We start from the raw sequence: 22,373 nt of genomic DNA, 5'->3' as shown, positions 1-22,373 counted from the left end.
TGGAAGTATCCTCTTCAAAATACTTCAGGAAGCTTGCCACAACTGTTTCTACAAGGTCAATGCAACCTATATATCCTGTTTGTAAAATGTTTTTTTTTTCTTACATTGTATAAATACTCATTCTCAAATCATTTCAACTACTGTGTTACCTCAACAATTTTTGAAATAGAATAATGAATCTTTTGTTACTGTAATAGGAAGTTACCTACAACTCTGGGTTTATCTCGAATAATGCTGCAAAAACACTGATACGACTGAAAATAGAAACTGCTTCACTGCTATTTTCATTTTATCTAATGAACAGAGAATAGCTCAGATTCAAGGAAGAAAAGGTCATAAGCTAGAATCATAAGAGGGCTCCTTGTTACAAATTTTAAAGACGCAGTTTGGTTAGGGATGCTAAGCAGGAATGTCAAAGCTACTTAAGACATTTAAACATATTACAATCTTTCAAACAATGAGGGTTATCTGCTATTGGGTTCCTTACAGTGTTTCACACATTAACACAGTAAGTTACAAGTAGGTATAGATATACAGAATTGCATGCTTACTAGCCAAGCCAAGACACAGAAAGTTATTGGTGTTTTATGACATTGACTGAATTGCTTCTGCAACCCCAAAAGATCATGCTGGTGAAAGCATTGGTTCCAGGCATCAAATCCCCAGATATTGGTTCATTTTGTTTAAGGCATCACACACTGTGTTCAAATCACTGCGGAGGTCCTGCACCACATTTTCAATACTTCTGGTGTCTTTCAGAATTTCAATACTCTGTGTGTAGGGATTGAAGTATACTGAGAAGGGACGGGTAATTGACTTTGCAAAGTCCCTGCAGAATAAACAGAAATAGAAGGATATGTGATCAACCCCTATTGGTACAAGAGATAGATAGAAGGAAGAAACAGAGCCAGAAAAACAAAAAGTTACTCTCTATAGATGGAAGAAAAGCAAGTTTACCTCATCTTTTCTTTGGCTTCTTCAAAACTTTCTGAAACAAAGTAGGCCTCCTGGAAGGTGGTGATAAGACATTCCTGTAAGCACGTTGTCTTTGGGTCAAAGGCTTTCACACAGGCCTTGTCAGAAAGAGCATGCTGTAAAACACAACAAAGCCCGTTAAACTCCATAAAGAGTCCTCCAAAGTGCCATGACATCACACCTCTACAGCACATTTGATGGCGCAGCAATCCTACAGAACTGCCATGAAACACAACTTTCCTATTTGCAGGGAAAATTGGCATTGTGGGGGGCGCTGGGAGAAGGGGGTGCTTGGTAGATTGATTGGTTTGCTTTGATTTTTCAAGTCTGTTAGGTGCTAAGGGGAAAAAAATGAGATCATGGTATTATTTTATTTATCATCAGCCAAATTCTTACTGAAGGACAGTTCAGAGCTATATCCCAACAGAAATGGAATTTTAAATCTATGCTATGAATAGAAGCAGGAATAGCATAAACATGCTCCTAAATTTATTGCTATAAGCAATGTACTGAAATTTCACTTAAATGGCAGAAGTAATAATTACCTACGTGCAGAGGTAATTGGGACTCTCACTGAACTATTTGTGGACTCGTTGCTAGACGTTTTGAGGCCAGACCCTGTGTATCAACAGAGACTGGAGTGGGCCTGTATATTTGAGGATGCTTACAAAGCATTCATTTACCTTCTATCACAGACAGCAGAGCAATATACAGCAGATAAATATTGCCAGTTGGGGGAAAAAGAGCTAATATTAATAGTTATACTTATGTCCAAAGCAGGCATTAGGAAAACAAGAAAGCCGTTGTAATTACTCTTTGAACCATCATTAGCTCTGTTCACCTCCCTATATGACTGGCAGGAAGATCAGCAAGAAAATAAGAATGACTGTATCCTCCAGATAATTTCAGTGATGTTGAAAATTAGTGGCCATTTCCCATCACCTGCCTATTAATAAATGGATGGTTTTAAAGTGCATTGTACCTAAATAACCTTTGAGGAGCTTGTGAAAATGCAGATGCCCAGGCCTCAATTTCACTTGGTAGGTCTGATGAATTCTAGAAATATGCATTGGAAAGGCATCCAAGGTGACTCTGACATAAATGGCTGTGAAACATAGTTTGAGAAATACTTCCCTAGATTCTGTCCTCTTTTTAATTTAAGGGTCAGTTAGTTAAGAGAGACAGGAGGGGGTTAACAGAAATTGCCTTGAACTAAGTGAGAAATCCGATGCGATGCTGTGGTGCAGGTGCTGCCTCTAACTGGGTAACCTTGGCAAATCATTTAACCTCCCAGGGCCTCCATTCCCTCTAGCGTAAATGAGAGGTTTGGGTGGATGATTCTAAAGATACTCTCTAATCCAGCCTCTGGATTTCACCCAAAGCACTTTTCTGCCTTCTTAATCTCTAACAGCTAAGATTTCCTGGAGAAATTCTGAAAATCCTTTCCTGATCAATATTCTTGGTGCATTCCCCCAGCCATTTCAAAATGCATGGAATGATTTACAGCCCTCTGTGAAGAAGGCTGTGGTTCCCTACATTTGAAAATGCAATTGAGAACCAAAGGACTGACACGTAAGAGAAGGGGCACACTGCTCTACCCTGCATGTGGTTCACTTTCCTGCAAAGTCCTGTTGTCCAGATCAATGCATATATGAATCATGGAATGCAGAGGGCCTCTCGAAGTGAACTCATTTTTTTGGCCCACAGAACAGCTTCATTATAAAGGAGAAGGTCACTACACCTGCAAATGCATTTGTGCTGGATTCAATGCCGCACAGTGAACATCAGGGGATTTGGGTTCCACATGACCAATAATTCTGACCACATTTTAAAAACAACTTCACGGTTTCAAAAAACAAAATGTCCTTTGATGAGAGCTGTTGCTCCTCTGCAAAAGAATTGGCTTCCCATCATCTTGTCATGGTTTTCAGAATCAGAAACTACTTTCTTTGCAGCTGTACACAGTGGTTACATTTAACTGTAGTGCGTTGCTGTAATTATTCATTCACCCATCCACGCACAGATGGAAGGAGGGACCCTGGCTGACTCCGCGTCCTCAGACTTTTTATCTTTGCATTCAGGGGCAGACAGAGTGGTAGCAGAACAGGTTATAAGAACATTTAAGTCATGGCTCCTTGGGACATCCCCACTGAGCCAAAGACTTCTTACTGGGTCAAAGACAAGCACAGAAAGAAGTGAAACTCATCTATTCATTGGGTCTCCAATACCTCCATAGGACATTAGCACCCTCAGTTGTCACTATGTGTAGAGGGGGCTTCCATGATGCATGTGTGCACAACAGACTGAAATCAGTATGGTTCTAGAAAAAAAATCACCAGGTAACAATATCCTATTATGACCACATTCAGTCATTTCAGCAGGTAATGGGGATTAGAATAGATCCAACAAAAGACCCAGGGTGCCCTGCATCAGACTTCGAGAAGAATCAGTAGCTTCACAGCAAATACTTTGAGGCAAAGTCCATTAGGCAACATAGATTACCCTTGTGTGATACCATATTAAAATGGAAAAACTGAAAAATAATTGTTTTAAGCACTCAAAAAATGCTATCTAATCTTAGAAGCCTGTTGTATGTGATATGCTGGTCACTTACCAGGGACCTCCCCATGCAGTTTATGGCACCAGATCTGTTCCTTAACTAGCAATAAATATGGGGCTAATCCTGCTACCCATAGATTGGTCTGGAAAATGACAGAAGCCTAGAGTTAAGGGAGCAGCCAATGATTAGACCAACAACTGAGGTAGTTCCCACACCTGCAAATGGTCTCTTTTACCTAAATATGAGCTCTCCTGTGTGACAGCACCCCTACCACCCACGAGGTATCCTGTCTCTGAATACTACCAAATGACATAAGGAGTACAAGATAGAATCTGTGTCTCCCTTAATTCCAAACTCCCTTGTCCAATAGAGAGGCCCTACTGGGTTTGCTTCCTGATTCCTACCCATGTGTATCTGAGAGCCACTTCAGTTTTTGTAAGCAGCTATTATGCCTTCTCATCTACCTTCAGAGTGGGTCCTCTCTAAATACTTAGTCACACTACTTGATGCCCCTAACACTTCCTTCCTGAAGTGTTAAGCATCTAAATTCCTGAAGTCAGCAATAATCAACCCAACTTCCCCAGGAGAGAAGCTTTAGAATGCTGGCAGAATCCAGCTGACAGTCTTTTACTCTCAAGCCATTTGGAAACTGCAGGAGTGCTTGGGAGTCACCTTCTCCTCTCTGAACACTCTGCAAGGACTGTTTTTGGATTTATCTACAGTGCTAAAGAAAAGGGCACAGGTCTGGAACATGTAAACCAGGATGCTGTCCCACAGAAGCTAGGTGTATGATAGCAAATGAGTGAAACTACCTCAGTTTGGGCTGCACTCTCCACTTTGATAAACTGAGATGTTAGAGCTGCATGGATTCTGCAGCTCTTCTTGCAATATAATTTTAACAGGGTCTGTAAATATGCAGTACTTACACCACCTTCCAGCCAGTGTAATTGATCACAACAGCCTCTCCCACTGGGCCTGGGAATGGCCTTGCCACCCTTCCCCACATAGGTGGCCATTACCAATATAATCAGCTATAATGGACAAATTAAAGTTAATTTGTCACTCCAGACTATTAATTATAAAAAATCTCTTTTCAACATCAAAATTTCCTAAAATTTAGTTGTTAGTAGACAATATTATACAGTGATTAAGAGAATAAGTCTTTAAGATAAAGAACTGAGGTTCAAATCTGGCTCCATCCCTTCCTGCCTTTATGACTTAAGACAATTTTCTTAACTTCTATAGGCCCTTTCTAGTATTCACCTGAAAAATGGGAAAACTAGTGGTGTCTATAACCCAGAGTTGTGGCCTGAATTAAATGAGGACATGTACGCAAAATGCCTACTTGGGAAGTACTCAATATATTTAGGTATTATTGCTATTTAATCCAAGGAGGAAGCTTGGCACACATCTATCTGTCAGCCATACCTTTCACCATGTGTGCAGCCCCTCTCTCCAGGGAAGAAGCATGCCCCAGCCATGAGACTTCCAGGACCTGGTCTGCAAGAATATCTGCCCTGGGCTCATCAGACACCTGTCTTTGCAATGACTCAGAATTATTATCTCAACTATTCTAGATGTAAACCCTGTGATCCTCACTCTCTATATTAGGACTGGTTAAAGTTTGAAAAAAACTCAGGTGTGAAGTCAGGTTTATGGGTAGTTTGGGCCCTAGATTCCAAATAAGAATTCACAAACACTCCTACACTCACACCACAATCATCTTTTCCCACATCAGAACAACAAATATATGTATTTGTGCATTGTGTGTATGTGTGCATGTGGTATTTTTTGAACCCCCCTCACAGGCTCATCCTTCCAGCCAGGCACAACATGCCACCAATATCCCTATTGCAAAGGCCAATGATGCATTCAACTTTTTATTTTTTTTTTTAAATCAGAAATGCTTAGGTCATACCAGTTGGAATAAGCTTCATGGACAAAAGTACAACCAACCTCCTCTTCAAGCAACCCCTTTGTGAAGGCCTGAGACAGTTTCAGCTCCCATCCTCCATCATTTTCTCCTTACAGCACTAGGAGGGAGAAGGGGAGGCAGGAGACATCTGAACAGGATTAAGGAGTAGGGGCTCAGCGGCACAGTCCCAACTCTGGCAATACCACTGACCTACTAGATGACCTCAGAGAAACTTCAAGCCTCTGGAGGCTCTTCTCCACAGCCTGGCAATAATTCTGACCACCTCCCAGAGTTGCTGGAAGTAGCAGTAAATACAAATGATTGTAATAAATAGAAAGCTGTTCTGAGAATGCTGATTAATAGCTATATAAAGGCAACACAATAAATTCACTTCACAAGGGCATCCTAAAACTAAAGCCAAAAGGCAATAATAATTACATTTGCTTAAACCACCAGCCTTGTCAAAACATGAAAAAGGAAAACAAATGTATTTATATGAAATATTCCAGCAACTACTATGGGGTGGATGGTAAGACCACTTATAAAAAATAAAAATCTAATCTGTGGCCTGAAAAATATAAAGAAGTGAAAAAGAAATAGAATTGGCTCTTGTTTTTGAGATAGATTAGATTTTTGAGATAAATCTCACAATTTATCAATTAGCATTCATTTCCTGAGCACCTAATGTGAACAAATTTCACTGCTGCTTCTCCAAAAGAATTGGGCCGAGATCCATATCCATCCTTTTCTTACAGGTTTCCTACTTGATCCCATGTTCCTTAAAATATTGGACAATCAATCTTGTTTTTGTTGAATAAAATGAATGAATGAACAAGCAAATAAGAGATGAAAAATGATGCCTAGATTTATAGAGTTAGATCAACTAACTCTAGGATATAGAGAAAAAGTGTGAAATAAAGGATACAAGCTAGATTGTGGGTAAATGGCAATCAATTATCCAATTTTCAATCTGTTTTTCAAAGTCAGCTTTTGAGACCATTTAATTCATGATTAACTGCTCTCTGCAGTGATGGAAGGTATGGAAAAGTCCCACCCTGACACACTTTTGGAGTGCCTGCCACAGATAGATCTGTACAACACAGAGATGGAGGGGCGGGGAATAGTTGTTATGGTTATCAGATTTTTTTTTTTTTTTAGCTCTTAAAAGATTTTCCATGTTTGTTTCATTTCTGTCTTTAAAGATAAAAAATAAGACTTGTCCAAAAAAATGAGAGAAAAATGAATGTTATCCCCCAAACTACAGAGGTAACACTTGGAAATATTTGGTCAGCTCTGAAGAGCACCATCTACGCCTCAGGGAAATTTTGGAAGTGTTACAGCACAAATTTTGGAAGTGTTCTGTTCTGGGACCAAAGGTGAGTACTTATGTGAAAGACTATGCCAACCTCAAACAACTTAGCAGGATCCTACATTTGGGCAACAGTTGGCACAGCATAAAATATTTACTGCAAGAGGCATTCAAAACTGTAAGCATGTTTATACAGGAATTACGATAATACTTTTCATAAAGTTATCCCTATATTGGATCCAGAACCATCATTTATCCATTCAAATAAAAAAAAATCAAAGTATTGAGAAGAGCTCTAAGAGGGCTCTGGGCATTTACAGAAGCCAGGCAGAGAGAGGGTGCTAAGGAAAGCATCTCATGTTATGCATTCTCTGTGAACAAGCAGAAGATATTCTTAGAGAAAGAATTTCTGAATTGTAAAAGTGGTCTGAAGTAGCAATCATAAGGATGTTCCAGTGTTGAAATTTGAGAATGGAAGAATGCTAACGACCAGAGGTGATGGACCAGAACGAGTAGATGCATGGCGGACAATGCCCTTTGGTGTATGTATTTCTGGCTGATTTCCATTCCCAGACAATTCTGTCCACATCAATAGGAGCAAAAACAACAGATTCACCTCAGTGCTGCCTGCACATGCCTCATTAACCAGACCAGAAGACCCTGTCAAAAGTTGGGGGCCACGAGAGAGATTTGTTTCTTTTGTTTCTGGTATAATTTATAAACCATCTGAGGAGAATGTAAATAGGTCTTGAGCTGCATCATTTTCTCACTAACACTGTTTGCAGAGAAATCAAAAAACACCCTGTAAAAGACAGGAGCTTATGGAGATATAATATCATCCTATTGATTGACGTTTGAGCCAGTGTGCTGAAATTAACCCCAAATGGATTTTTCATTAAAATTTGATCTTTAAAAAAATTACTTCAAGTGTTTATTGTTGTTGTTGTAGTTGTTGTTATTGTTGTTGTTGTTATGTGTGTGTGTTAATGTTGACCATTATCCTCTATTCCAGTCATCTGAGCCTCAGTTAGTTCCCCAACTGGGCCAGCTTAGACCAGCGTCCAGGGCATGCATTCTATTGTCCACTGTTTGATCTGTGCACATTGTCCTTTCCTTACTCACCCTTCCCATCCCTCAAGAATCAGCTTGGGCAGCAGGGTCCTTGTCAGGAAGCCCCCTCAGGCATGGCCTAAGATGTACCAGGCACATTTGACACCTTTTTTATTATCCGGTTTGTGGGTTATCTCTGGCACTAGAAGTAGACCCCCGAATAGCCAGGGTCCCAGGCAGCATAGCCTGGTGGTTAAGAGCTCAGTTCTTGGGGCCTCGTTGGTCTGCATTTGAGTCCAGCTTCAACACTTACTAGCTATATGACCTCAGACAAATCCCTTAATGTGTTTATGCCTCAGTTTTCTCATCTGTGATAATAACACCACCTGTCTCACTGGGTTATTATGAGGATCAAGTGGATTAATATGGCTAAAGTACCCAAAACACTAAGGTCTATTTAAGGGTTTATTAAGGTTGTTGTGCTATTTTCTCCCTATTCTTCTTCATCATTATTATTTGTCTTTTCATCCCAAGTGTCTGACACACTACAAGGCACATTGTAAGTGCTCAGTCAAGCTTTTGAAGAATTAATGAAGGAATGGAGTCATGGAATGAACAAACTCGGTAGAACTCCAGTGAAATTGCATTTTTTAAGAATACAACCAACGGAGGCTGGGGTTGTAGCTCAGTGGGAGAGCACTTACCCAGCATATGTGAGGCATTGGGTTAAATTCTTAGCACCATATATAAATAAGTAAAATAAAGGTCCCTCGACAACTAAAAGATAATAATAATACAACCAACCAAAAAGTTCCAATAATAATATATTTCCCAACTATATTATGTAGGAATAACCAATCTCAAAATAAAAACCCTAGGATAGTACATAACCTGATCTTGGTCGAAATAATCAAGGTAATATTGAATTAATTTCTAGCACCATTTCCAGATTGTATATAATATTACATTCTAAATTCATCAAAACTTGCTATCCCCCAGTGATGCATAGATAGCAATTCTTAAATTACCAAACTATTAATATCAGAATGCCCCAAGCCCCATAATTTCTGAATGATCATTTTACTATATTTTAAGGCAAAAATAGCATTCTCTAGGCATCTCTAACACATATTAGACTCCTCTTTGACAATACCCTTTTTTTCCAAATTGTATGTATACAAGTGTTTTAATATCCATTAACTTTGAATTAATGTACATAAAAGAAACTGAAATAACCTCAAACCCCCTTTAGAAAGAAGATGATGGGGAGTTTATGGGAACAATGGAGGTGACAGAAATCAATGTAGCCAAGCCACCCTCACAAGTGAATTTCAATCAGTAGGATCACTGATAGGTCACTGCCCACTTTTCAGCACTAAATTTAGGCCAGCCATTTGTTACCAAACACTTGAGGATACATTTATCCTTCCTGTTGATTTGTACACATAGCTGTTCATCCATTTGAGTCACACCAGAAACCCAGAAAGGCATGACCCACTTTCAGAAGTGCAAAAAGTTAGGTCAGCACCCACATCTGAGGTGCCAAATCCTCTATATTAAATATGTATGGGGTATCTGTGAGTAGAAATGCTCAGACAAACAAATCAATATTTTCCATGACCTTGAACCAGTTTGCTTGGGAAGGATATTTTCATTCACAGCTTCATACCTGTAATTCTCCAATGGAGGAAAGCAGTCCTGCTCCATACGCCCGCAGTTGCCCTTCTTGCTTGCAAAGGCCAAACTCAATTGTGAAGAAATAGCACTGGAAAAAAAAAATAGACACACATCCAGTGAATTGGTCAACAAGTTCCTCAGTAGAATAAAATGGCACCCAAAGTAAACTGGTTGCGCTGTACATAATTTCTTCAATGTTATCAACTTAAAAACATTTAAAACAACATTTATCGAAATCTACTCTCTTGTTTAATGAATAATCCTTCCATAAATTTAAATTATATGGGTAAAGTAGTAACTACTAAGATACTTCATACTTCCTAGATTCAGAAACCCTATAGGTCAAATCCTATCCTATCCTATCCTATGCAATAATTTGAAAATAAAAGCACAGATTTAGAAATAAATGACTATCACAGTGGTAACACCATAAGAAAATGTCACTATATTTACCAACCTGAATTCCAATGACATAAATAAGTTCATGCAAATGTGGAAAAAATTGCTTGGAATCCAATCATCTCAAACTGATTTTTGTAATTTGTTTATTCATTCAACAAACTTATTGAATACCTATTAGGTGCCGATGCTTGCTAAAGAGTTGTGGTGAAAAAACAAAAGAGAGACCACGAAAGCAAGAATATGCCTACCAGATTATCATAACCACAACTTTGGTGTGTGTCTTATTAAGATATTAAATGTATAGCTATGTATGCATATGTATATGCATGTGTAGATTCATATATGTGTGTGTGTATAATGACCTTAGTTGTTTCAAAATCAAGTACTACAGCTTCCCCAGGATATTAAAACTTGCAATCACTTCTGTTGGATTTATAAAATCGACCTAGACAAAGAAATTTCTGCACAGCCAACAGATGCTATTGAGAGGGTCTACAAACACACTACTTTTGCTCTGACAGATAAGTGAGAAGCTGACAATGAGCAATAAAAGCTGCATCAGATTAACACTGTCCTGCATTAGTGACGACCGAGCACTGAAGGTGTTGAGAAAGAGGATTTCAACACTCCTGAGAAGGGGCAGAAAATAGTTAGTATTTGTAGCACATAGCAGTTTGTTCTATTTTCATGTGGAGGTTAAACATGTCCCACAGTTTAGGAAGGCATTATTTATTTTTCAGTGTGAGGATGACCTCTGAAGTTGAGTGGTCTAAAACAGGAAAACTAGAATCTCATGGCACCTTCTTAGTGTACCTTTGGCTGATTTCCCTAATTTATACTGCCTTTATAGCCCATGACATGACATCCTTAAAGCTTTAACATTGAATATAAAAGAGTTTGTGGGGGGAAAAAAATGTGCTGTCATATTCAAAAGCATCCAAAATACACATATGGAGCCAGCTACAGGAGCATTTAGGTCAGCTATTAAGTGCATTTTTAATTTTACTTATGCTACATCAATGCATACATAATTCATGGTCACAGCTATTATCCAAATCAAAACAAGCAGAGTCAGCCTCTGAGAAAAATCTGGTGTGTTGTTCACAGTTTTCACAGAGATTTGGCCTCCCACCCTATTTTACAGCAGGAATTAAAAGGTCTATGTCAATTCAGCTAAAGATTCAAAAGTCAATCTATCATCCAGTGTGTAGTTAATGTGATTCTAGCATCAGAGCAACCTAGAGGGAAGAACCACCGTGCATCTTCCTTCCCGTGGTGCAGACTGTGCTCTCACCCTTACATCATCTGGGAGTCCTTCCAGAAACTCTGACCTCACACAGCTCCATCTGCTTGCTCTCCATCTACCTTTCCCTTTGGTTGCCTGTGCTCCTTGACCAAAGAAAGCCCCTAGATGCTGCTTCTGCAGCCCTTTGTCCTCAGAGAATGAGAACTTTTGCTTGGAGATAGTTTTCCATTTGCAGCTCCATGTGTGACTGACAGATAATGAGAAATAGTAAATTGCACCTGAAACTCAAGTGTTGGCAAAATTTGAATTATGAACTTGTTCAGGGTAGTTTTCTTTCTGTTTTCGATACCGGTGAAGACCTCGATTAGATCACTAATTAGGAGGAAGGAGCAACCGCACATTTCTACTGTCTGGTTTTATATGTGAAGCTGGCTTAGAGTTGAACTAGCTGACCTCTTGAGGACCCTTCAGAATTTGAGGATAACTAATTGCTTCTTGAAAATTTAAGAAAATAGAGTTTATTTTCCTCTGAGAACTCTCCAGATGTGGATCTATAATATACTCCCTAGAGATTTACCAAACAAATATCCTAGCAATTATAAAAAAAATAAATAAAAATAAAGAGTGAAAACATTCTAGCCTTGTTTTTTTAAAAAAAAAAACACCTGCAAAAGAGAATTGCCAATTCTTGGCTGCTGGTGTCTTTTAAACATAAACAAATAATACCAAAACTAGCACCTCCCAAATTGAAGGGTACCTTTCATCAGCACTGATGTTCATGAATTCCAAATTTTATATGTCAATTGTAACATATAATTATTTATAAATATTTTACTTGAGTATAATTATATACAATCATTAATTGAAAACCAAAGCAGGAATAATAGATCGGACCTCTTCCACAGAAGAAAAGCAGAGTCATTTACACACACACAGTCATTAAAGCGAAGGAAGTCTGAGTGACAATCTGAAATCCAAACACTGCTGTGGAACATGGCTGGGGTAGTGCTCTTAGGAAAAGGAGATAGGTCGCCCAATGCTGCCATCTTCAGATCACTTCTGGTAGTGCACCATTCTTGAAAAGGTTTCAGATGGACAGTGATAAAAGTCTGAAGGAACCAAGTCCCCAGGCATGACAGGACACCAATGAAGTACACAACGGTCCCTTGTGGTGATTCACAAAATCACACCATGCAACACCCTTCTTATGTTTGGTGCTAGGTGCCTGAAGCTCTTGCTAAGGTCACATATTCCAACTAAATGTCCAAATTTGTCAAGGAACTTTTGATGGGATAGGAATTTATTCTTTCAGTTTGCCTCTTGATGGGAGATTTTACCTCCTGCCTCTCATACTTCCTGCATCCTTTGAAATAATTACATAAATTCTGCCCAAAAGTCATTCTAGGTACAAAAATTGGATTTAAATGGCACTATAAACTACTAGGAGAAAGCTCAAGTATGATTTTTTTTACCTTCTCCAGAAAATTTGGCTTAAACATGTCATTTAATAGATACCCAAGTGAGTAAATTAGTGATATATTTTTTCTGTCACCTTTCCTAAAAACTTGATCTTACATATTGGTAACATATATCTTTAAGTGGTAATATGCATCATTGCATACCTAGAATTCCATTTTTCACATATCTTGCACAAGGGCAGGAAGCAAGAAGTTGAAAGAGCGACTGAAATGTGTTAACATAACAAAAAGTTATATGTTGGAGCTGGGGTTGTGGCTCAGTGGTAGAGCACTTGCCTCATATGTTTGAGGCACTGGGTTTGATTCTCAACACCACATAGGAATAAAATAAAGGTCCATCAACAAAACAAAAAGATAGTCACTGGTTTAAAAAAGTTATATGTTATATTTGTGTGCTTTTCTTATAAGAGAACTCCTCAGGCCCTTCTTTAGATCCTATTTATCCTTACATGCTATCTTACTACGCACTTGTGACAGAGCAGTTCTTGTTATTTCCTTTGTATAGTGGGAACACTGAAGCTCAAATTTTAAATGATTTGCTCAGATCCCACAACTAAGGGTTAGCAGAGTTAGGAATTAAACTCAGGTTTCCAATTGCTAATCTAGCATTCTTTGCCATTAGTGATTGGCTGTTACTGGTCCAGAATGCAATCACACTTGCAAAGTAGTTCCTGTTGTTGAAATCTGAATCGTTCCAGAAGGGGTGTAAATAGCTATAACCCCACTCCTCAAGTGCCCCTGGCAACCCACGCTTCCCTGACCCACTTCTGGATTCTGCCTCCCACACCAGTCCACCACCACCACTACTTCTACCACTATTTATGATCTAGCAAATAAAGGCTCAATGCCTGCAGAACTGGGACCTCCAGGACACTGCTCCAACACCTGTGTAACAAGCGTTTGTTCTATTAGAAGCCCATGTCATAACAAAAGGATAAATCCCAGAAAGGAAGAATGCCACTCAAAGCTGTTCTAACATCAGGGGTCTAAAGCTCTGGTCACTGTAGATAAAAACACATAAAAGGGACTCGGTGTCTCACAGCCTCCCTTTCACAGAGTTTTTGGTAAGATTTTTCCATCCTCGAACAAATAGCATGTCAAAGTATCCATTTGCAAGGTTGTTGAAAAGGTGGAGACTTTCAAGTTCCCCATCTACCACCCACCCCCAGCTACTAATCTGAAGTTTAGTTACATCAAAATTTCAGTTTATAAACAATGAATGTTTTTCTAACTTTAGCCAAGATTCCTTAATCTTGATTAAATTGCCAATGATCATAGTATTGGAACAAGAATGATGTTTGATGGCTAAGCAGGAATCTTTAGAATAGAAATATTAAGGCAATCGAAATAAACATTGGGAACCAAAGGGAAAATGAAGGCTGCATTGCTAGAGCCACATGGGGTTCACTGACTCTGAAACAGCCACACCTGTGCCCCATCACTCAAACAAAACTTCCCACCAGACATCAGTCTTTGCTGCTTTTTCTTCAAGCATTTAAACTCCAACTATTCCCAAGAGTTGTACTTAAAGCCAAATCACACTAAGGTGTCTATGCCTGCCCCAATGCTTTGATTTGCAAAACAAAGGTCCAGAGTGGAAAAATTTTTCTGGGTCTGAGCCTCAAGAGAGCAGAAAGGTGGTTTTTGCATGCTTCAACATTTTACCATACATGTTGCCATTATCTAACTAGTGCCATATCAAATATGAGTGCAAAAGTGGTAGAAACAGGGCTGGAAAACGTGAGGTCTGATCCAGGGCTCTAGTCCCCAGTCAACACTGTTCCTCCACAGTCCTGGGACCACAGCAGCTCTACAATCTCAGGCCACTTATTCCATGCCTTTGAAGCCCCATCTGGCCCTTAGCAAAATGAAGCCACTCCTCAAATGTTCACGGATTTAAGAATAATCTTTGTACAAATTCCAAGTTTAGTGGCCAAATACCTTGTGGCACTGTAGTTATATCCAGGTTTCTATTCTCATTCTCCAGTCGAAACTGCCTTTTCTGCCAGTGACCCTCCTCAAACCAGGATAGAGCAACACAAGTGGAAAAAAAGAGAAGGGAAGGGATCCCAGTAACGTCTTGTCAGCTAGAAAATGACGCCCCTGACTTGTGAAAACAACGCACACTGTCTTAGGTTACAACAGCCATCGAAGGAATTAAAATGTAAAGTCCTAAACTCTGAGGAAACATTATGGCAAACCTTGTGGAAAATTGATCATCAAATATAAGAGGAACATTTGTAGGGGGGAAAAAAGAGTGTCAGCAGAAAACAACTTTTATTGAAGAATACGTCGACATAGGCGGATTTTCAACAGCCTTGCGTCAGTCTGGATTTTTCTGTGTGCTCCTTGACTACTGCTGCCTGTATTTTTTTTGTTGTTGCGGTGGTTGCTTTGAAAAATAAATGCATGGTTTAAGTGCCCTCTGGCCATATAAGTTTTATTGCCCATTCTTCAGCTCATCTTTGGGCATTTTCTAATTCAAAGGCCACCTGACTTGTTTTTACTTAATACTTAGCAGTCCCCACACCAGGCTCTAATGGTATTTTCCAAATTGAAAAGGAAGAGGAGGAGGAAGAAAGAAAAATCCCCCATCCTCTTCCTCCCACTCATGAACTAAGAGGAGTGCTATGCATTCACTAAATATCAGTACCACCTAAGGAACTGGTCCCCCTAAAACTCCAGCAAGATCCATCCAGGATACTCCCATCCCCCTGCCAGATCACCATAGCCATGTGACAGCCCAATGACAAACCTTCACTGTCCCACTACCCTAGAGTGAAGGTCCAAACTTCTGCATATTGCAGAAAACTCCCTTCATGATCCAGCCCCTGCCTTCTCCAGGGTCTAGATCCTCATCTCTCAATCTTCTTCCTCCCTACTCACCTCCCATCACAGAACTGGTGGCGACAGCACAGATTGACCTTGCTCTCTTCGATCTGGGTTCTCCCTGAATGGAATGCTCTTGTCATGATCCTGCCCCTTTGTCTAATTCCTGTGGGTCTCCCAGATTGGGGAGCACTGTTGGATTCATGCTGAAATTGCCATCCTTCTAACCTGTCCCCTCCACCAAACACTGAACTTCCTAAAATCAGGGACAGGGCCTGACTTGGCTTGTTTGTTTGCTATTGTCATAGTTTAATGTCTGGTCTCTACCACCCTGCCTGACATGTAGCAGACCCTCAGCGAATATGGAAGGAAGGAATGGAGGGATGGAGGGAGGGGCATAAGCCAGAAGAGTTCCCTAGTAGGTCATGCCAATAGAGTCAGGGACAGCCTGGGTCAGTAATCACTAATCTCAGCCAATTTTTCCAATATTACAGACGTTAAAAAGATGAAAACTCCTCTACATTCACCATCAAATGGGTTTTCACTTACAGGTTCAGAAATAGATCTGTTCTTTGGCCTTCCTCTATGCTCCCTTCAAGGACAGCCAACAGCCCTCCATGTCAGATAGGAAGGAAGGAGTGGGCTTCCTTGCCACAGTCAAGCCCGGCACCTTGCAGGCCTTCAGGATCATGGACGCAGGTTGACTGGCAGGTATCTCCTACAGAAGCTCAGCAGCCTCGTGGTTAAATGGCTTCAGGCTTCCTCATTACAAGCAGTAACTCTGAAAACTCATTGATTCTGACATCTGATTCATCATCCAAAAATGTCAGGGGGAAAGTTTTTCAGTTTGCTGTTTCTGAAGATTGCAGCCAACTGAAGCTTAGCCAGGGAAAATGCTAACTGTGCTTGGTCAAGGTATGGAGGAGTTTGTGATGTGACAGATTCAAGCACTGAAGTGCCTCACAGCCCAGACTGCTCAGAATTACAGCTATGAGGAATTTATATAGGTATCACCACCCAGACCTTCAGTTAGCAGATGATGACACACAAGATCAAACAGATATTTTCTTCTGGAGATGAATCTGTAAGATGTCTATCCAGCCAATTCTGTTTTCCACAAAATTCCACAGCTCTTTCAAATAGGTATTATGAATACAAATAGGCTTCTCTTTATGCCTTCTAGACCATCAGGTATTTAAAGTTTCACAAATCAAAAGCTAGTTTTATATTCAGTAGTATTACTCCTTGAACCCCAGATTCAGTTCATGAGCCTCAATGTAGCATCTCCATAACAAAGTGATTCACAAAGTATGGCTCTTCTTTTAAAGCAATTTCATCTTTTTCAAAATGTCCCTTCGCTGATCTTATTATACAACTAGCTACCTTGAAATGGCTGAACTCCACTATGAAGACGTACACACACACCCCTCATTTTCATACCAGCTGCATGGATCAGCATTCCGTTTCTATGTGTGCTTAATCCATTTTGTGCAGAAGACCTACTTAAGCAAATGCTACAGGTTTGGAAGTGTCCAAGAGCTGACTTTTATAACTTAAGCAGTTCTGGGTTCCTTGAAGGAGAAAAAAACTGATGAGCATATTCTCAATCATTCATCCTTGAGCATGCCCTGAAATGTTCTGCATCAAATCACATATTCTCCCCAGATGTGGTGATTTTAAAGGTCAGCTCTCCAACACTCGTATGAAAAATGAGATTTTTACTGACTTCCAAGTGAGCTATGGGTCGTCACCACTGCCTTTAGAGGGTCGTTTTATTTTTATCCCTGCATTACTAAAAGCAACACCCTCCTAGACGTGAGGGCTAAAGAGCTTCTACTTTCTCACCTATTTCTTTCTAGGCAAGACTAGGAATCCTGGACGATGATTATATATCTGAGAACTGACAAGAAAGGTATGTTTAGCGGTGAGAGCCATTCTTGCTGCTCCATTACACTGAGCAGCTTTCTATTTTAAGTTTTTATTAATGAAGTCGTGTTTCTTTCCTAGTCACTAACCGTCACCACTACCATCATCATCTCTCCCACTCGACACCAACTATCTGTATGTGTAAATGGGGCTGAAAAGATATACCTGTGAAGTGGGGTCCTTGTCACAATGAGGGTTTACAGGTAATTGAAACTCTAGCAGGCATTTAAGTTCAGCCAAGCTTCCCTATCTCTAATCATCATCACTGCCAGTTATTGAAGCCTACACTCCACCAGACACAGTGTTAAGCACTTTACATCTTACAACCCTGAGAAGTAGGCACTGGGAAGGTAATGGAGCATGGGAGTTTGAGCACATTCACTTTGGACTGAGAGACCAAAGTTCAAGGACAGGCTCTGCCATTTACTTGGTCCTGGGAAAGTTATTTAACCATTCTGAGTCTCAGATTCTTTGCAAAGTAGAGAAAATGAAATAAATACTACCTTTTACTGAACTCTTACTATGTGCCAGTGCTCAATCTCCCATTTTACAGATGGGAAAATGAAGACAGGTCCAGTAACTTCAGCAAGCTTAGGGATATTAGAGCTGGACTGGAAGCAGGTTTGCAGGCCTGCACTATAGCACATGGTTTGCACTATAGCTCGCTGTCCTCCTCCTGTTCCCAGAGTGACTGAACACTACCAGACCCCAGAATTGAGTCCTTGATGGCTGAGTTCACTGTGGCAGGGCAGATAAGGGTGTGTTTAGCTTGCTACAGTCATCCTCCATGGCTTGCCCTGGGGGAGGTGCCCTCCTTTCTTTGGTTATCTCTGGGTCAACTAAGTAACACAGCACAGGCCTGCAGGGAATCAACCAGAAGTGCACACTACATGCCAGTCATAAAAGGAAGCCAAAGTCCTCTGAGTGTTACTAGTGGGAAGCAGTACTGCAATGAGCACAGCTCTAGAGAGCTCAGACAACAACAAATGAGGGTAGGTTAGAAATACAACACACTGTTTCTTATTAAAAAGTCATATTACAAGTACAGAACTAAATATAAGATAGATAATCTTACTTTAAACAATACATATTACATTTGATTTAGATGCATTACTTGATAGGCACAAAATTAACTCTGGCTGATGAGAATTCACAAGATGATAAAGAATGGCACAACTTGAAATATTTCCAGTGTCTCATGACAAGCTATTTTGCCAAACTTACTCTCTGGCTCTGGCTACCAAGAAAGTGGTGTGTTTGCTGCTGCCTAGAACAGCAATCTCTCTGTTCACCTTCCCCTCCCCTAATCAATAAAGCCCCTTAATCAGTGGGTAGAGGGAAGGCAGGTAACTGAGATGATATTCCACTTCCCACCTGAGGATCATGAAGCCCATCTAATGGGAAAACAGCAACTCAGCTCTGGCCAATTGTCCCCTTGTGTAAAGGCAATCTGACTGCCAAAGAGGTTGGTCTTATTAAGAAAAGCCAGGAGGGGCTGGGGATGTGGCTCAAGTGGTAGCGCGCTTGCCTGGAATGCGTGCAGCCCGGGTTCAATCCTCAGCACCACATACAAACAAAGATGTTGTGTCCGCCAAGAACTAAAAAATAAATATTAAGAAAAATTCTCTCTCTCTCTCTCTCTCTCTCTCTCTCTCACTAAAAAAAAAAAAAAAAAAAAAAAAAAAAAAAAATTCTCCCAATTTCTGTCTTTAAAAAAAAAAAAAGAAAAGCCAGGAATGAGGAACAGTTGTGTGATATCCTCTGATGAGTAAATGTAGACATCCTTTAAAAATTTAAGCAAGATGCAAGCTGATATAGGGATGTATTTCTTTATATTTTCCTGGATTACAAATCAGCATCTTCCTGTCTGCTATACCTTTTCTAAGGAGCAGAATCCAGGGTCCCTTTCCTCACCTATTATAGATTCAACTTTTTATCTTGGAAGAATTAAGTCTTTTTAATTAGATTTGAGAAAAGAAAAAGTAAACAACCAAAAAAATGAAAAAGCTCGCATGATAGCTAAACATTTAAATGTCTCTAACATAAGCCATTTTAAGGCACTTCCCCTTGTTTTATTACAGAGAACGTTTAAACCTTGTTAGTTGGACACCAACATAGGACCCCTGTGTACAAACATGGAGACTTATGCAAAATGCATCAAAACTAGAGCAACCGACCTGTTTGGGCACTCTGCCAAGAGCTTCCTTGCATACTCTTATGTTAATTCAACCCTCTTACAGCCCAACTGCAGTACCTGGCTTGAGTTAGCAGAAGCTTGAGCTCATGAGGAACAGCAGCCAAGATTTGAAACCCCAAATTTATTGCGTTGTTTCGTTATTAAGGGAGGGCTGCATGTATCAATGAACAGCATCACTCCTAATCTGCTTGAGAAGTTTAGTCAGGAATTCATATTTCATGGGCTCTCCCTGGCTCAAACAATATTTTCTCATTTATTTTCCTAAGCTGTTCCCTGCGACTTGCCTCTCTCTACGTAGACTCAGGGGAGGTGTGCTATTAAGTCAGGGGAGGCCTCCTCCATCTCCAGGGAGCAACTTGACATCTTCTAGGGAGGCCTTACTTCTATTATTTATAGATAAAACACTTTACATTGCAAAGTAGCACACTATCTCCATCTAAAACCCCTTTGTAAAATAAACTGCACAGTCTGCATTTCAGATAGGAAAACCTGAGATGTCGAAAGTTAGAGAATTACCCAAGGTCACAAGGGAAAGTAGAAACTCTCCAGGGACCTTTCCTGTACGCAAGTACTGATATGGTCAACTAGATGTCTAAGAGTTCCATCATGCGAAATACGCTAACTGGCATTTTTTAACACTTAGCACTGTGCTAAGCAGCTTCACGATGCATTATCTCATCGATTCTCACAACAGCTTCATAAGATTAGATACTATTATTTGTCTCATTTTAAAAGTGATGAGACTTGGGCACAAAGAGCTTACGTAACTTGTCTAAAGTCACTGACAAAGATACTCTCCTTGCCCAAACTAGTCAGTTTCCCCTGGGTTTCCTTTTCAACTGATCTTAACTTTGGGACTTTCATGCTCATCTCTGCATTGTCCAACTGTAGCAAGAATACTGCTAAGTCAGTTTAGCCAGAATCCCCCATGCTTGATATCTGATCACCTTCAGTGTCTAATCAGGTTCCTGATCCCCCACCCATCTCCCAGTGATGTATGACATCCTGGCCTCCCTTCAGCATGAGTCCTCTTAGGTCAGCTTAGTTAGGATCCTTCCTTACCTCTCACGGTTCCTTCAGTAATTCTCCATGCTCTGACCACCCCCCACCCCATCCCACTCCTTGGTTACAAATTCCCACATTTCTTTGTTAGCAGCTGAGCCCAATCTGTCTCCTCTATTGCAAATCCCCATTGCAGCAGTCCCTTTATCTGTCCTGATGATCCTGAGTCAAGTTTGCCTTACCATTTTTTAGCCAATGTCATGAATAATTTTTACTCACCTAATTTTTATCACCTAGCCAGTCAGTAACAGAGCCTGGATATGAACCTAGGTAATTTGATCCCAAAATCTGCACTCTGAATCACTCTGAATAACTCACCACACAATACTGCCTATCTTGCCAGTCCCAAACAGCCCAGGCCCAGGAAAACTACATAGTCTACTATAGTAGGGTTCAAAGTTTGCTATGGATTCCAGTTTCCCTCTTACTCCGGAGCAGTAGGAGTATTTGGGAGCAAATGTTATGGGGAAGCTTTAGAATACTATTGCTACCGGCAGATGTCTACGATCTTACTCAAAAAGAGAATAATAGGAGAGGGTGAATAATGAGGTGACTGGACAAAAGTAGCACTCACTAATGGGGACAAGACTAATGCAAGATGTAGAGGTTGAGGAACATGTATGGAAACCAATTGCTTAAGAAAAATGTGGTGTCTGTTGATTTTTTTTTTCTGAGAAAAAGAAGGAAAAGCAAACAAAACTCATTAGCCACATCTGACGTTCATTGAAACACTGCAGCTTAACTGAGTGAGACTCATAAACCCTGTATTTCTAGACTATTTCCAATTTATCCTTTCTTCTGTGGATATAAAAGATAAAGTCTCTCCTGACAGCACAAGTGTTTGATAAATGGATGAACACCTCGTTACTCCTTTTTCCAAAGCCAGGATTCCCTTTCACGAAGTCCTTATTCAATGGGTCAAAATGACTTTTCAGAAAAACTTGAAGGCTATATGCCAAAATATTAAGAATGGTTATTGCTGCTGTGATATTATAAATGTTCTTTACTTTCTTTTTCTTCCTTATCCATTTTTCAGAATTTTCTATAATGAGTATGTGTCAGTTTTATAATAAGAAGGAAAAACAACAGTTTCTGTAAAGACTTTTCAACAGAGGAGTCCCTAAGTCAGGGGATGATTTTTTTATGTAAAGGACAGACTTTCAGACCCTGAAAAGAATGATGTGCTCCCCCATCTCCCAGGTGATTTATTGCCCCCAACCCTAACAGCATTTCTTACTTACACCTAGTCTGGATTTCATCTCTCAAAATTGATGGAATTTCCATTTTTCTGGAAGACCTTTGCCCAGTATGAACTCTGCCCACCAGAAATATTCCAGAAATGCCCATTCCTACAGTAATGAGCACATAAAACTCCAAGCAAATTGTAATATTTCTAAGAAGAGAGCAAAGAGATTTTTAATCACTGTGTGTTCAGTCTCATGTCGCGTTTCGTATTGTGCTACCATTCATTGTGGAGGCTCATAATGTACAGTAATACATTTTACATCTACTAAATGTATTCTGGGTTTTTATATCCCAGTTCAGAAGAATAGCTTTGGAAATCCTTTTGACTCCTTTATTTGAAAACTACATTTGTGGAATAGGGTAATTAAATTCCTATAGTTTGATATAACATTACCTCTGCTATTCTAGCTCATAAAAAATCCCAACCATCTTCTTTCTGCTTTTGCTAGAAATGGAATTGCATCACAGAAATTTCTGTTAATACAAGTTAAGATTTTGAGAG

At 39.9% G+C, this 22,373-nt stretch overlaps 1 protein-coding gene across 2 annotated transcripts in view; it reads right to left on the bottom strand.

Moving 5' to 3' along the window:
• Nucleotides 1-454: 454 nt before the first annotated feature.
• Nucleotides 455-22,373, bottom strand: part of Tph2 (tryptophan hydroxylase 2) — an 88,881-nt gene continuing 66,962 nt past the window's right edge. For both annotated transcript variants that reach the window (XM_076853119.1, XM_076853120.1), the window contains exons 9-11: nt 9,479-9,574; nt 958-1,091; nt 455-829 (exon numbers count right to left, since the gene is read on the bottom strand). In XM_076853119.1, coding sequence (XP_076709234.1) covers nt 655-829; nt 958-1,091; nt 9,479-9,574 — 405 coding nt within the window. In that variant the 3' untranslated portion in view covers nt 455-654. The remainder of the gene's footprint in view (nt 830-957; nt 1,092-9,478; nt 9,575-22,373) is intronic.

Source organism: Callospermophilus lateralis, chromosome 4 (assembly GCF_048772815.1).
Source record: "Callospermophilus lateralis isolate mCalLat2 chromosome 4, mCalLat2.hap1, whole genome shotgun sequence".
Classification (NCBI taxonomy): Eukaryota; Metazoa; Chordata; class Mammalia; order Rodentia; family Sciuridae; genus Callospermophilus; species Callospermophilus lateralis.
Note: the sequence above shows the minus strand (reverse complement) of the source record. Positions and strands in the feature narration are given on the sequence as shown.